Below are 17413 nucleotides of genomic sequence, written 5' to 3' on the forward strand. Positions count from 1 at the left end.
CGGCCAGGTAAGTCGAACTAAGATACTTCGACTTCAGCTACGCTATTTGCATAGCTGAAATTGCGTATCCTAGTTTGAACCACCACGCTAGTGTAGCCCAGGCCTTCGGTTTGTTTGTTTATTTTATGTTGCACAATATGCTTTTACTCAGACTTTTATCTCACTTTTTAAAAAAAAACAAAGCCATGGAGCTTATCAATGCTATTATGGCAGTTAAATTCCTGAATATTAAATGGCACGCCCTACCAAGAGCTATTTAAGGTATTTCTAAAGCACATATCATTTGGTATTTAAGTGCCAAAGTTGATGTAAGAATATTTACGATGGGTGGAGATATAGGTTGGTTGAATTCAAAGTGAAGTACTGTATATAACTGAGTTCAAATACTTTCACAGTCACAAAATTACAAATTTGTAGTTTTGAATCTATCTTTCAATGGAATCAGAATACAAAATAAGACCCAAAAAAGTGAAAACGCAACTTAAAAAAAAGTGAACAAAAGGCCTAAAGCAAGTCAAACAAACAGAAGACCGATCAAAGAAACTCCATCAAATAAAAATGAAACCTACTGTTTGTAATAGAAAAAATGGTGCCATATACCTCTCACTAACTCATTGTGAATACAACGAAGTAGGAAAATGTTCTGTCCAAAAATACATACAGTAGAAAGAAAACTGATCATTTTGGGTTCTAATAATCAAGATCATATTTTTCCCCGTAATATTTCCCCATGTGGAAATATTAAATTAATGAAGAAATTTAAATTGTCATGTTTACATACATGTCTCTCTATATACACACACACACCTGTGTTTATTTTAATAAGGCCTCACTGTTTCTGTAAGTTTACTGGCAATTAATTTACTAGGCAGTGTTGACTCCTCTAGCCCGTCTCCACTTGGCCGTACTTCTTCCTTTTCTTTCCTTTGTTACAGAAGGGGAGACTTGGTAGAGAAAAAGGAAAGTCTGGCTACTAAAGGATCTGAGAATAAGTATCCATGAAGTATCCATTCTAGAACTGTGCAAAAATTTTCAGCTGAAACTATTTTTTTTGGCAAAAAATGCATAAGTGGCAACACCAAAATGTTTTGCAAATTCGTTTCAGTGTCACTAAATTGTGTTGGAAATTTTTTTCTGAAAATGTAAAAACATTTCAGCATTTTTAAATGACATGTTTTGATTTGAAATGATGTTTTGTTTTGAAATTTCCTTCAATTTTATTAAAAAATAATTCATTCAACCAAAACATTTTTCAATTAAAAATTTGAAAAGAATTGTTTCGGGTTGATTTGAAACATTTTTTTTTTATTTTCTGGAACTTACAGATAAAGCCCCCCTCTCCCTCCACAAATCACTGATTCTCACAGCTCTAATTTATTCACAAACCTTTTCTCACATGCACGAATGTGACACACATAGTGGAGTTGTTCACTTAGCCAGAAAACTGTCAAATCTTTCTCCCCGCAACTGGTCTCCCTCTCCTCCCCCATCCCTTTCCACAAGCCCTGATACCCATCTACTTTAGAATAGCTAGGGAAAAAGGGGCTAGAAGGTAGGGGCAGTATAGGGTGTGTTTAGGAGGGAACTAGCCATGAGGATTAACCCAGAAAATTATAGACCTATCAACCTGACACTGATCCTGGACAAAATAGTGGAATGGCTCATATGGGGCTAGATTAATAAAGAATTAAAACAAGGTAATATAATTAATGATAATCCTAACTGGATATGTTTTTTATGAGATTACAAGTTTGGTTGATAAAAGTATTTGTGTTGATGTAATAAAGACTTCTGTAAAACATTTGATTTGGTACTGCACAGCATTTTGATTATAAAAATAAAATGATACAAAATTAAAATGGCACATTTTAAAAATGGATTAAAAACTGGCAAGCTGACTGGTTTCACAATATAACTTCTAAACAGGAAATCATCAATATCAGCTGTATATCTAGTGAGATTGATTCTTGGCCCTCTGCTATTTAACATTTTTAGAAATGAAAGAAAACAATCACTGATTAAGTATTCAAAAGATACAAAGATTGTGGAGGGAGTAGTAAATTATGAAGAAGGCAGGTCACTTATACAGCCTGATCTGGATCTCTTGGTAAAATGGGTGAGAGCAAACAATATGTATTTTAATATTGTTAAATAGAATGCATATATCTAGGAACAAAGATTTATACATATTTACACAATGAGGGACTCTATTTTGGGAAGCAATAACTCTGAAAAGGAATTAGGGATTATAGTGGATAATCAGCTGAACATGAACTCCAGGTTAGATGCTGAGTCCAAAAGAATGGGATCTGTGCACATATAAACAGGGGAAATTTGAGTAGGAGTAGAGGGGTTATATTGCCTCCATATATGGCATGGTATGACTGCTACTGGAATACTGTGTCCAGTTCTTGAGTCCATAAATTTAAAATGATTTTGATAAACTGGAGAGGTTTCAGAGGAAAGCCACAAGAATGGTTAAAGAATTGGAAAACATGCCGTAGAATGGGAGATTCAAGGATTTCAAACTATTTAGCTTATAAAAGAGATGGTTAAGGGTGACTTGATCAGTTTATGAGAACTACATGGGGAACAAGTTTGATAATGGGCTCTTCAGTCCTGCAGAAAAAGATGTAACACAATCCAATGGCTGGAAGTAGAAACTAGACAGATTTAGACTGGAACTAAGTGTAAGCAGGGGAATGGTCCTGCTATTGTGGGGAACTTTCCTGGCTTCTGCACCACCCCGGTGAAATGGGCTAGCGGAAGGATCTGAGTCCTCACTCCCACTTCCTTTACGCAGAGGCCTCCCTGCCCTTGAGGACTCCCCATGCACTCTCCTGTCTGGCAGAGTCCTTGTAACCTCGACAAGGCTGGGCCCAGGATTCCTGGGGGGCTCAATCCCCAACCCTGCTATGGTCACCTAGGACACGAGCTAGGCTGTCCCCACTCCGGGGTGCTCTCTCTGCACTGGACACTTCCCTGACCCACTGATCATTTCATACAATTTAAAGCAAATACAAGTTATTTAATCAATAATTAATTTTAAAAAGAATAAGGAAAAATGGGAAAGGTTAAAGGAAAACACATCACCCTGCTCTGTGGCAGGGAACATTACAAACAGTGTCTCTGGAACATCAGGGCAGTTCAGAGTCTGTTTTTGTAGGTCCCAGGCCTCCTTCTCAGGCCCTGGCTGTGCTGCAGGGATGCTGCGGGTTGGACACTTGCTCCGGTGGTGGCCACTCACCTCTGGGCTTTGTGTGATGGGACCCTTCTTCCCTGCATCAGCCCCCCATCAGGTTAAGATCCCCCTCCCAGTCTGGCCTGCAAGGACCCTTTGCTGGGGGTGTCTTTCTGCTCTGGGCCCTTTGCCCAGAGTCCCCCTTGGCTGGCCCCAGTTGCTCACCGCACCCGGCTCCAAACTGCTCCAGCTCCAGGCCCAGCTCCACTGTTCTAGCTCTGGTTCCACTCTGCCTCAGCACTGATGATGCTGCTCTGCCCACAGCCTCCAGGCTGCTTCTCTGGCCCCTCTGGCTCTGTGGCTGCAGTTCTGCTTCCAGCACAGGTCTGCTCTGTGGGCTGCTTCCGTGACTCTGCTCCCAGCTCTGACCTGCTCTCTGGGCTGCTTTTCTGGGCCCTTTGGCTGGCACGGCCCTGCTCCCAGCATAAACTCAGGTCCCTGCTCTCTCTTCTTAGTTCAGCCCCACTCTGTGTGACCCAGGCAATTCCAGCTCACACGGAGGACAGGACCCTCCACCCTCCTGACTCCCTGATTAGCCTGCCGCCCCTGTCAATCAGGCTGACCTGGAGCATCGGCCTCTCCCCATTATTTTAGTGCTGGGAGCTAGCCAACCAAAACACCTCCACTGAATGTTAGTAAGGGCACAACAGTGCCCTTACATAAGGCATGTATTTTTAGAAGAGAAGGTAATTAAACATTGGAACGATTTACCCAAGGCAATGGTAGTTTCTCCATCAGTGGCAATTTTTAAATCAAGTTTGGATATTTTAAAATTATATATAAAATCTAATTCAAACAGGAATTATTTTAAGGAAGTCCTGTGACCTGTGCTATACACGAGGTCAGAATAGATGATCATTCATAGTAGTTCCTTTTAGACTAATAATCTATGAATCCTTACATGGCTGAGTTTGTCAAACACAAACCAGCAGGATTACTCGATTATCATTTCAAAAAGTTGTTTTTTTTCTCCTGCTGATGATAGCTCATCTCAATTGATTGGCCTCTTACAGTTGGTATGGCTACTTCTACCTTTTCATGTTCTCTGTATGTATAAATATCTTCTTGCTGTATGTTCCAGTCTATGCATCCAATGAAGTGGGCTGTAGCCCACGAAAGCTTATGCTCAGATAAATTTGTTAGTCTCTAAGGTGCCTCATTTTCACATGCCACATGTGCAAGATTTTCCTGTTCTTTTTGCGGATACAGACTAACATGGCTGCTACTCTGAAACATGTCTAACTTGTGTAAGTTTCAAGTATTCACCATTGATGTTGGAATAGTGCATTCCTTTTTTAATCGTTCAAAGTTTATATAATTTTCATATTTCCAACTCTGAAATTATGTACACAGAGGTTCAGGATGAGTTAATTATTTTTGTTTCCATTAGATTAGGAAGGATTAGTTATAGCATTGCCTTGAAGCCATGAGTAAGTTATTCAGTAATTTCTCTGCTATCATAGAGGGAACTCCTATCAAACCCTCTTACTTTCACTTTTCTATTTGGAAGCCCAGCTCACATACTGCTAGAATTACACGGCCAATGAAGACCTACCACTCACAAACAAATATTAGCTAGATTTCTATAGCAGACTAGTGACTAAAAATTAAGTTCAATAGCCTTCCTCCTCAAGACAACATGGAATACCTCTCTCTCTCTCTCTCTCTCAAAATAAATAAATAAAAATTCGGACCCATGTCATGCCCTCCTATATAAAAATATAGCAAGGACAAAATTAAGTGAAAAAACACCAGTTTTCACTCAGAGTTCCCACCAAATCTTTCAATTGGTATGTGCAAGATTTTCATATCCCTTGTTGGGACAGGGGACATGGCCTTAAATCCCATGGATGTCCCATGATCGGTGGATAAATCCCATAGAGCTCAGGTCTGGACAGAGGGTCTCCTCTTTCCCCAAAGCAGGGTCTTACAGATATTAATGATGGAGTAAGTGTAACTTCCACAAGGAGTTCCACAGGGATTTCTATTGGTTAACAAGAGATACTGCACAGAGTGATGCTCTATCAGCTGTTTCCTCTCACTAAAATCCACATCCTCTTCACATGAAAGGGCTTCCACACATTTGGATGAGTGGTGGTGGAGATGATGCCACTACAACCCTGTCCACAGAACAATTTATAACAATTTGTAACTGGTAAATGCAATGGTTTGTGTATGTATGTCAGATAGTAAGGGCAGTTAAAAGTGTTTTGCCCCTGCCAAAGGGTTGGGATGGCACATGGTTGAGTTCCTGTAGCCAGCTAATCAATCATTCTATTATTTTAAAGGGGAATTATTTGTGTAACCATATTTGTGTAACTGGTTGTCCAATTCCTTCTTGTTCCCAAGTCTTTATATGATAGGACTTCCCAGAGTATCTACTTCCATGTGGTGCTGATGTTCTTCAGGTACTCTATTCCCTACTGAGGCAGTCTAGACTACATGCTCAGGTTATTCTGGAACATACTGATAAAAATATGGCTAGGCAGGAAGATAGGTGCAGTTATGATGGCTAAAAAGCTGCCATGTGGCCACAAACTGAATCATATTACTTGCAATGTACCTCTAACTAGCCACAATTTCACCATTAATCTCCTCAATATATGTTCCATTCTATGCATCCGAAAAAGTGGGCTGTAGCCCACGAAAGCTTATGCTCAAATAAATTTGTTAGTCTCTAAGGTGCCACAAGTACTCCTGTTCTTTTGACAGGACCTTGGGCTCCTTCATCCCATTATGTACTTACTGGCCAGTTTTGATCAGCATTTGACATCTTTTATTCCTCTCCCTCCTCCTCATGTTCCATGTCCCTCCAAAAAACCTCACACACAAGCACAGAAGGAATAATTTGACCCAGCTATATATACCACAAAGCATTTGAACACCCCTCTCCCCCACACACACACACTTGTCACAATACTAGAGACTGATGAGTTGGTGACTGATTATCTAAGAAAGCAGAAAGGGATGATCCACTACATTCAACAATATGGCACAGATTTCCATGTTTCCTTAAAAATGCACATAATAAAAGTTAATATAAAACTGATGTAGGATTTCAACCAGCACCCACTGAAGTCAATGTAAAAGATCCTTTTGATTACAGTGGGCATAGGGTCTTGCATTTATGCTAGCTTACTGCCAGTAACATATTACAGTGGAAATGCATCAAACTGGTTTGGAAAAATTTGGCCACTCTGAACAAGTTACTGTCTACTACTGATGGGAATCTGCTCAAATTGATTTTGGGGAAGGTTAATTTTAAGGTGAGTTGTGAATCTTATGTGTAAAATAAATAAAATTCAAAATCATTAATGGATTGTATAGTAGAGGTCTCCAGAAGTAACAACCTGTTCACATGAAGTTTATAAGATTGCAGCACAGATTTTAAAAAAGCAGCATTATCCAGACAGCAATTGCTGATAAATGTAATATGGAATGATTATAATATGGTTTGGTTATCTCAACCATATGTGCAGGTTTGTTACTAATTAAAAACATGTTCTAAACATGATTTTTGAAAATTTATTATTCCTTTACTTTCCTGTCAAGAATTGAGTTTAGGGTTTATGGTTCTCTGCACATTCATCACAATAATAGAGCAGTTTCCTATACACACACTGTGTTAGGAGTTTCTGATGACAGTTATTAATATAGAAGAAAAAAGAAAGCCAGGACTTAGTAGCTAAAATGAAGAATTGATTTGCAAATTGTGCAGCAAGTTAAAGCAGAGACTGGGGTCTATCTCCATTTTGACAATGACTAGCAGCTCCCTGTGGCCGCAGTTTGCCGTTCCCAGCCAATGGGAGCTGTGGGAAGTGGCACCACCATTGGCTGGGAATGGTGAACCGCAGCCACTGAGAGTTGAGGGGCTCTGTGCCTGCAGACACACCAAGTAAACAAAACGTCCTTACCCACCAACAGCTTACCCTAACGGGGGCCGGGAGCCAAAGTTTTCCAATCCCTGCTATATTTTAAAAGCTGGCGTGATAAGAAACACTCAAAAGTTTTGCTAGAATTATTTTAATGTAATCTAATGAAAAACCTGTTATAATAATAACCGAACAAATATGTATTCACCTTCAAAACTACAGTCAATGAATATTTTAAACAAGTAACTTAGAACAATATGAGACTTTGAAAAAGTCTTAAAATCCTTCAAAGTCTGAATCAGTCTCTGATTCACTAAATAGTTCATTAAACTCGGCTTCAGTCACAGTTGCACCTGCATTGTCATTGTAGATGTTGGCAGTGTCATCTTCAGACTCAGATTCTCTCTCATCATCAACCTCTGTTGTGTCATCATCAAATATGGCATCATCTTCTGACCGGTTTAGTGCATTGCTGATACAGCATTTCCTAAATGAGTTTTCTATCATTTCCGAGGTACTGGAAACCCACACGTCCTTGATCCACTGGGCGACTAGATTTATGAAGCCTGAAATCAGATTCCCACCTTTTGTCAACTTCGCCATGCCTGACCACATCCACCCACACTTTGCATAGCCTGTCTAAAAAGAGTTTGTTCAGGCAAACATCAAGCGGTTCTAGAACTGAAGTTAAGCCTCCAGGTAATACAGCCAAAGTAGTTTTCATATTTTTGGCCATATTTTTCACCTCATCTGTCTTGTGTTCCCTGAACATGTCCCAAAATGAGCATAGCAGGTTTCTTGAAAAGTGCTCCTGGTCTCTTATTCCACACTTTTTCCAGCCATTCAATAGTCCCACTTTCATCCATCCATCCATCCTCGTGTGCACGTATGACGACACCAGCAGGAAATTTCATGTTTTTAGGCAAGGCTTTTCTTTTAAAAACAACAACAGGAGCTTTGATCCATTTACCAAACACAATAAAACCACTGTTAAATTGATTTTTCCCATGGCCAATGGTTTTAATTATAACTGTTTTTCCACCAACACTGGTTACCGTTCTGTTGCTTGAGAAATCGAATGTCATCGGTGTTTCATCCATATTTCCTATTTGTAACAGTTCAAATGCATATTTCTTTCGATATTTTATAATAAACCTTTGGAAAGATTCACTTTTTTCTTCCAGATCTCTCGGCAGCTTTTGCACTATCTTTGTTCGCTGATGAAGCCAGAGACCATGACGGTTCATGAAGTGAGTACACCAACCCGCTGATGCAACAAACATTGATGGCTTTACTTGTATTTGTCGTCTTTCGACATTTGCAGAACTCACAGACGAATTCCAGTTCTAGTGACAGTGTACCCATTTTGTCGACATTCAACCACCCAATTATTGAGTTCTTTCTCCAGCTCAGGAAATGAAGCGCACCTCGTTGGACATTTTTTCTTGCTTCTTGGCATGTCTTTTAGTGTTGTTTTATTTTTCTCCATTTTCTTACTTGCTTCTCATTGATACAGAATTCACAAGCAGTGGCGCAATTATTGTTTGCTTCTGCATCTTCAATAACTTTAAGTTTGAACGCTGCCTGATAAGCAGAACTTTTTCTTTTGATTTCACTGTTCATTTTAATTAGTATGAAAATAGATTATTATTGTAGTTATAAATTTTGTAGGACTTTATATAGGAATGTCACCTGCTTTATCACTGTCAAATTAGTATTGTTCTTTGTTTATTTCAAAGCAGCCCTGTAGATTGGCATGTCTGTGGGGATAACAGGCTATTTCAATTTTATTAGAGATTCCATCAATTTTGCACATTATATTTTCATATTGGCTAGAGACTTATGAGGTCCATTGGTAGAAATGCATGAAGAGATCAAATTACACAGTAGTGGAGTGACACCAGTGCTATAGTACTATCATTCATTGTATTTTTCTGATTGGCTAGAAAGGAACACTGAAAGAGCAGTGCTGCAGATCTGCATGACATTTGACCCATGCATTTCACAAAATGCTATGCCTTACAAGCCAATCTAGTCCACTAAACAGAGCCTTTGCAACTTGAAACGGCTGCAGTATTGACATTAATAAATGGGTCGGCAAACTTTGGCTCCCAGCCTGTCAGGATAAGCCACTGGCGGGTCAGGACGTTTTGTTTACCTGGAGCATCTGCAGGCATGAAGCCGCTCAGCTCCCTGTGGCCACGGTTTGCCATTCACAGCCAATGGGAGCTGCCACTTCCCACAGGTCCCATTGGCCACAGGAAGATGAGGGGCTCCATGCCTGCAGACGCTCCAGGTAAACAAAATGACAGTGTATTAGATATTCAATTCAATGATTCCATAGAGTTTTAAATCATCAAATTTTGGTGTAGACCCATTTATAAGCCAACCCCCGCTCTCTGATGCGTCACTTTTTTACCAAAAATATTTGGCTTATGAATGAGTATATAGGGTATTACAATTTATAATTCACTCCACATGTTCTGATGTGGATATATGTATTTAGCCACTGGTTTGAAAACTCAAAGATGGACTAAAAAGCTTTTTTTTTTTTTAAATGAAAAACAAAGACAGTTGAAAGTAAAGGCTTGTTTGCACCTCTTTTGTTGCCTGTGCTTTCTGTGCATTTCTTCCTATCACTGGCAGAAGCCATTTTAGTTTATTTTTTTGACTGAAGGACAGCCAAATATTCTATTAACAGGTTCAGGCACAAAAAGTTATTTATTTATTTTTGTAAAAAGCTTTAAATCAATCACTTTCTCTGTAAAGGACTTCTAAGGTTCAGATATATGTGGATGAGTTTCTCTCAAAGACTTCATCTGATATAATCTGATGGCAAGGAAACAGAAAGCATTGAGAAGCTGTAAAAATGAAACAATATATCACAAATGAAGAACATGTTGTTTCAAGATACTTGTGAATTGCAAAGCCTCTAACTGATTCAATTAAATGTCACAGAAGCCTTGAGTAATCTATATTTAATAAATTCAATTCAAGGTTTATCCTTCATCTTTTATTTTTTGATTTCATGAACAATGACAATATATCTGTTAGTTTTCTTTTCTGAAGCAGATGCTGTTGCTATATTGTCATATTTGTTGTTATGAGGGTTTAGTTTTGTGAATATTTGCCAGAAACCAATTGTATCTAGTGAGGATGTGTACTGTTTCTTTACATCTCCAGCAGAAAGACAGTGAAGAGGGGCTGGAGAAGGTTTCTAGGTAAAAGATCTACAGTGAGGCAAAGATATATAGAGAGAGGCTTTATCAGTAATACTTTTTTCCTTATTCTAACCAAATTCTTTGTTTACTGACAGAAGACTGTTATGTGATGCCGGTAAAGTAGTGTCTGATTTTGAAACTGCATAAATAAAGAAAATACCAAAGACCCATTCTTCACAAGAATTTTGCTTTGATAAACCCCTGGAATAGTCCGAGTAAAAGAAGTGCTTCACCAGATTTCAAATCACAACACAACTTAACACAAAGTCTGTACATAATTTGTATTTACTACAGAAGAAGAATCGTGGCAATGTTTTTAAAAAGTTTGATGAGCATTTCATCCCCAAAAGGAGTATAACACACCAATAGATGTACTATTACCAAGCGTTTAAAAGACTGGAAAGTGCACAGAGACCTTTATGAAGGCATCATATGAACAAAGCAAGCAGTGTAACTGGTATCCAAAAGGAAGAAAACAAAAAAGAACATCTGGTATATGCAGTTTTAAACAAGGTACTTTCAGATTTATTACAGCTTATGTCTCATCTATCTGTCAAATAAGTGTTGCAGCTAGTTCTGTTGTCTGAACTAGTGAAAATGCAAGTCACCTACCAAGAAAGTAGGAAACAGTCCAAGTAGCAGCAAACAAATAATTTCTGTGAGGAAAAGAGCAGCACCATTTAAAAAATTAGTCTAAAGACCATAATATTCCCTGGGCAGAAAAACGGTGGTGCGGAAAGGGAGAATACAAGATATATGGGGTGCCCAGCCAGTGGAAAGATATAGTAAATATAAACACACAAACAAATCAGGAAGATAGTCCACAGAAGGATGAATGATGGTTATTTCAACAGGCTTTAACTGCCTCATTCTGTATGTGCCTCTCAGCCCTTAGCCTCAAAGGTAACACATTTAAAAGATTAACCTGTCTTAAATTCATACCTTTGCCAGACACTAAAAACCATGGACTCAATAGAGACACTGGGTAAGCAGCATAGCCGCTCTTTGTTGGCAGAAGAGAGCTCTCCCACTGACAAAATAAAGCCACCCCCAACAAGGAGTGGTAGCTTTGTTTGCAGAAGAGTGTCTCCCACTGACAAAGTACTGTCCACACCAGCACTGTGTCGGTATAACTTTTGTCAGTCAGGGGTGTGCAAAAACCTCCCATGACTAGTCAGGTGTTACCAGGCCATTTTCACCTTGAATGTTCCCGTCATGAAATGCGTCAACTACTTATGTGAAACGATCTGTTCCACCTTGTATTTAGCTTTGACACTCTGAGGCCTTGTGAAAAATCCACACCCCTGAGCGATGCAGCTAAACAGATCTAACCCCCAGTGTACCTAGCACTAGGTCGACAGGAGAATTCTCTTATCAACCTAACTAAAACCTCTCAGAGAGTTTGAGGACCTATGTCGATAGGAGAACGCCTCCCATTGGTCTAGGTAGCGTCACTGAAGCGCTAAGTGGCACAGCTACATTCATGCAGCTGTGCCGCTGCAGTGTTTTAAGTGTAGACAAGCCCTTAGTACATTTCCCAGACCTGAAGAAGAGCTTTGTGTATGCGCGAAAGCTTGTCTCTCTCACCAACGGAAGTTGGTCCAATATAAGATATTACCTCACCCACCTTGCCTTTCTAATCTCAAGATTTGCCATTTGATTCTTACATTTAAAAGTGATAGGGTAGATATCACTACAACATGTAAAGGCACATTTAAGGACAGAATATCAACCCTAAACTGGAACACCCCAAGGTAGTGCTCAGGATTAATTAGTTACAGTGAGACTCTGTGCTGGGCCCTAAGGTGTAATTTTAACATGGCCAGGCTTCCCCACACAAGGTTTAATCTAGGTAGCACTGGTGCTGGTAACAATAACAGTGATCATGAGGCAGCATGGACACTGACTCAGACCAGCAACTTGAGTGCATATTCAGGGTCCCTGGTGGCATCTAGCCCACAATAAATCCTGTGCCACTATATCTTCACTACACTTCAGTGTAGACATACCCTATTATGACAGATTCCCCAGGCTACCTTACTGGCCACAGTATTGCCTGGAATCTTGCCCCAAACATGCCTTTAGCCCTGCCCCGGCACAGAAGGGCTAGGGCTTGTCTTTGGAAAGCAGTCTTATGGCTGTCTTTCAAAGTGCCTGCATGAGAGGAATCCTCACCCAGCCAGATATAGAGCTTTTAGGGCCCCTTCACATTATGCTCGTTCTTTTTCCTGGTGAAAGAGGGCTGGAGTTGTGGCAGAAGGGGTGAAGATTTTTCCCATAGTTTCCAAGTTAACTGGTGCAACAATACTTTCCAGATTGAGTGAAGCTAGATTTCACAATGTTCCACTTTGCCCTAGACTGCCACACTGACAACTTCTAATGCCTTTCAGAATTCATTGCGTTTGTTGCCTTCAATTCGGCATGACAAATAGAGCTGGGCCAAAAAAAAAAAAAAAAAAGGGCAGAAGCCTCTTTTTTGTGTGCCAAAAATGCAGATTTGGGTCAACAAAAACATTTTGCAAATTTGTGTCAATATTTGCTACTTGTTTTGGTCTAAAAAAACAAAACCCACCCCACACTCCGACATTGCCAAAATGAAACATTTTTATTTTTCAGGCTAGATTCCTAAGGTTATTCGGCACCATTCACAGAAGGAGGAGGCGGGGCTGGTGGCAGCCCATTACATCCAATAGTTTTGAATTTAGGGCTCTCATCTAGGAGAGGAAAGACTTGGCTTCAATTCCCTAATCCCAAAAAGGGATTTGAACCTGGATCTCCCGGATCCCAGGAGAATGACCTAGGGCAGGAGTTCCCAAACTTGGTTCACAGCTTGTTCAGGGTAAGCCCCTGGCGGGCCGCAAGACACTTTGTTTACCTGAGTGGCCGCAGGTACAGCTGCTTGCAGCTCCCAGTGGTCGTGGTTCACCGTTCCCGGCCAATGGGGGCTGTGGGAAGCGGTGGCCCCACCTGTGCCGCTTCCCACAGCTCCCATTGGCTGGGAATGGTGAACCGTGGCCACTGGGAGCTGCGAGTGGCCTTACCTGTGGCCGCTCGGGTAAACAAAGTGTCTCACGGCCCACCAGAGGCTTACCCTGAACAAGCCACGAACCAAGTTTGGGGACCCCTGACCAAGGGCGAGTCTCTTTCATTCTTCCTGTTGAAGCTGTTCCACTTGTATACAATATTTGAACAGTGATTGGGCGAGAGAGAGAAAAACTCTGTAGTCAGGCAACTGGACACTCAGCTAGGAAGGGAGACACCCAGATTCTAATTCCTGCTCCAATGAGTTGAGTTATACAAAGATGAATAGCTTCAACAGGAGAGAGTCAATTATGAGATATTGAGCATTCTCCATTGCTCAACTTCTTACAAGTTTATTACAAAAAACAAAACAAACCCCTGTATTTTCTTTGTTGACTTTTCTTGGCAAATTAATTTTGGTTTTAAAAGCTGATCACCAAGTTGTTGAACCCATAACTAATATGAACAGTTTGATATTTTTGGGATTTTATGTACATTGATCAAGGGAAAAAGACACTTCTTAATTTTATTTAGTTTTCTCTAACACATTTGTAATGCCTTCTTATCAGGTACATGTCTTTGAAAACAAACATTCCTAAACTTTGGAAAGATTGTTTTCCTCTCCTCTCCAAGGAACAATAATATTCTCCAATGGAAAGGTACCCTGTTATTCTAATTCAGGTCTTAACAAGCACCCTGTATAACAGCAGTGTTTTGTTTTGTTTTTTCTTCTCCATGCCTCCTTGAATCTTGCTTGTTTTTTTTCCTCAACACTATATCCACACACTTCACTAATTACTTTGTCATCTTCCTACAGTAATGTCTAAATCCCTTTTCTGGTCGCTATGCTGCATTCATGTTCATTTTAACATGTATTGTTGATTCTGATTAGGCCCTAGACACATTTTACCATTTCTACATTAAATGCACTTTCTGTTATACTCACATATGCATGCACACACACACACACACACCATAGTGCATAAACATAACATATGGCTATGTTCTGCAATTAATTTCATTCAACTACTGAAATCAACATTACTGATTAAAACATGCCACCCTTTATCATCACTTTCTGCTCTAAGCTTATTTCCTTTACACTAATCCCACAAAGAAAAGACAGCATATCAAAGATGACAAGGCCATCACAACAAATACCTATGCATTATTTCTGGAAGTACAAGAATACAATGGATATAATTTTGAAAGATAATAAATATGAAAGCATACTACTCATACACAGAGGGATTCAATGCATATGAATGTTTTTCCATCTAACTAACCACACACATCAAAAGAGCATTCCAGTGATAAATATTTAACACGGAGAATTACAGGAAAAAAGACAAAAAAGTATTTATTACAATAATTATTTTAACAAGAACTACTCCATACACAGGACCTAGCCCCTTCCGCTACTACAAAGTTCTACTAAATTTGAACGCAATGGAGTCTTCTACTTAGATTATAAATATGACAATTTAAAAAAAAAAAAAAATCACACACACATAAATCTCTGCCTAGTCACTCTGACTTGAACAGCAGAGAGTCAAATAAATTTCCTTTTTATTATCCTTGTATGAATGCCTGGGTGGGGGGGAGGAGCGGAGAAGGAAATTTCCTAAGAAAATCAGAGAGAAAAAGTAATCCTGACACCAACACTGTGTATTCTCATTTTATATCTAGAATAGAATGTACTTTGATAAACTTCAAACCTGAAGTCAACTTTGAGTGACTGGCACTCTTAAACCATTCCTATTCCGAAAGATTCCAGATTTACTATGAATTATTTTAGATTTATGGAATAACGCTGGAACAATACAGATAAAAAAATAAAAGCTTCCCGTGCAAAAGTAAGCACTGCGCTGCTGCAGAGACAAAAAGTTAACCCTATATGTAATCTCTTCTGTCAATGTGCACAATTCTTACCATGTATGCGCCACAGTGAAACGCCGCTGTTTTGGTATGTTGCTATTCAAAAGCATCCTGCGTAAGAGCCTTGGAGAATTTCTCGGAGAAATGACTGGAGACAACCTGGGTGAAACAGATGAAGACTTCCTGGATGTCTTGGACTTTTCATGCTGCAACAGGTTTTCCCTCAGGGTCTTTACAAGATCCTCATTCAGCCATGGATTTTGGCACTGTGGACTATCAACTTCAGGTACAGTCAAGGTGTCTGGGCTTGTTGTCTGCTGAGCCATATTCCCCAAGCAGCTTTAATAATACAGTAATATGATATTTGTTTTGGTTGTTTAAAATATTTCCTTGTTAATTCAGCTCCAGAGAACCGTGCAGAGCTTCTACTCCGGCTCAGCTATTCTGTTTTCAACATGGTGTTGCCTGCCCTCAGCGTCTCTTTATAGATAGTGATCTGCAAAGAAAAAAACAACTAACTCCTCTACAGAAACCTATTAAACATTAGCACGCCTCTGACAATCCCGTTGCCAAAAATATCTTACTAGCTATCATTGCAAATGAACATGGAGGGAAGAAACTGCGTTAGCACGGCTTTCTGTTAGAGCTACAAAGCTGCCTGTTAAACTATTGGAACTAACGCGCTGCAGCTGCTTGAGCGGCTTCTGGCTATGTGCATACAAAGTGCTAGGAGGAGGGCTTAAACATCAGATGCGTGTCCGTATTGTTTGTTATTCTTTCCGTTTGCTTATTCCTGAATCTTAAAATAGGCTGAAAGGAGAGGTGGGGGAATGCTGAACATCTTCCTCCTCCCCTCCACCCTCATCTACAATGTTTATTTTTGCAATCCCATCACTCACAGAAAAAAAATTGCAAAACATTTTTAAGGTAACAAACAAGCACCAGGACAAAATAAATATTAAAAAGGTCCACTGATCTTCTACACTACAATCGCTTACTTAAACAAGACTGCAGGGAAGAACAATATGCTAATCTTCTTCAATAATACAAAAGAACGTGAAATTGCTTTGTCCTACTCACATATACACACAACAGGCTCTGATTTCCCCAAGGACTGTTTAATTAGGTGTTCTTAAAGTAACAGGTCAATACATCTTCCTATCGTCCCCACAACTACTTAATCCGGAAGATAATTCCTATTCCTTTGCACAGTTAGTGAGTGCTGAAAATTGCCCTATTATGTAATACAGTCTTTATACGTGAATTATTTATTCTTTTCCTGCAACACTACTATTGAATTTCATTCTGAAGAAAAGATCAGCTTTCCTTCTGGGAATTATACAATTACACTGCGCCGCTGTATTTTTCTTCTGATCTAGCAAATCCTCCGTCAGTCGGCGCTGAGGGCATTTTTTTTTTCAAATTAAACTCAGTCCTCTCTCCCTGAATAGCTAAAGTACTCTTCATAAACATCATTCACTTTTTCTGAGACCGACATGATGACCCACAGCAGACAAAGCCAGAACTGGAATCAGAGCCCTTATTGATTTAAATTTGGTACGTGTCCTACTTTCACATCGCAGAAACAAACACCGCCTTTCTTTTAAAATGAACACTCCCTGTGTACTAGAAATGTCACCAAGATACAAGAGATTTGCTGAGTGGCAGAGTAAGTGTTATATGCATATTATATCAGTGCAATATGTTTCTCCCATTAAGTTACATTATCTTGCATTCAAGCTCTGAGGGGAGAAAGCATTTAATTATAAAGGTCCCCTTGCAAAGTGACTCAGCAATTGGTGAGCCACCTTGTGGCCAAGTGAAGCATTGTGGGATTTCACATTCATACACCTGCTATCCAGGTCTACTAAAATGCTTGGTGACATCCTCCCAGCCAGGTCCTTGTGACTTGGCCCTCCATCTGGGTTATCTTTTATCTCATCTCTTCCAGGGTAAACCAGGGTTTCCACCCAATAGTCCCAGGCCCTCATACCAGGTTGACAGTCCTGGTCCAGGCCCAATAATCCTTCTGGCCCCTTCTGTCTGGGGTCTTCCAACTAGTCCTCATGTTGAGGCGATGGGGGGAAACGGGGACTGACTCAGTACCTCCCTCTACTCTGGGTTCCAGCCCCGGGACACTTGTGGTAACTGGTTGTTTTGTCAGAGCTCTTGCTCCTTCT

The 17413-nt window shown here is 39.9% G+C and overlaps 1 protein-coding gene across 3 annotated transcripts in view; it reads right to left on the bottom strand.

Annotated features, from left to right (window-relative positions):
• The window catches only part of LOC123372697 (cAMP-specific 3',5'-cyclic phosphodiesterase 4D), a 618378-nt gene extending 602227 nt beyond the window's left edge, over positions 1 to 16151 (bottom strand). The window contains exons 1-2 of one of the 3 annotated variants that reach the window (XM_045021019.1): positions 15818 to 16149; positions 15288 to 15729 (exon numbers count right to left, since the gene is read on the bottom strand). In XM_045021019.1, coding sequence (XP_044876954.1) covers positions 15288 to 15559 — 272 coding nt within the window. In that variant the 5' untranslated portion in view covers positions 15560 to 15729; positions 15818 to 16149. Of the gene's footprint in view, positions 1 to 15287 lie in introns of all 3 variants that reach the window. The other 2 variants (XM_045021017.1, XM_045021028.1) reach the window with 2 other exon arrangements.
• Positions 16152 to 17413: the final 1262 nt, after the last annotated feature.

This window comes from Mauremys mutica, chromosome 6 (genome assembly GCF_020497125.1).
Source record: "Mauremys mutica isolate MM-2020 ecotype Southern chromosome 6, ASM2049712v1, whole genome shotgun sequence".
Taxonomy (NCBI): domain Eukaryota; kingdom Metazoa; phylum Chordata; order Testudines; family Geoemydidae; genus Mauremys; species Mauremys mutica.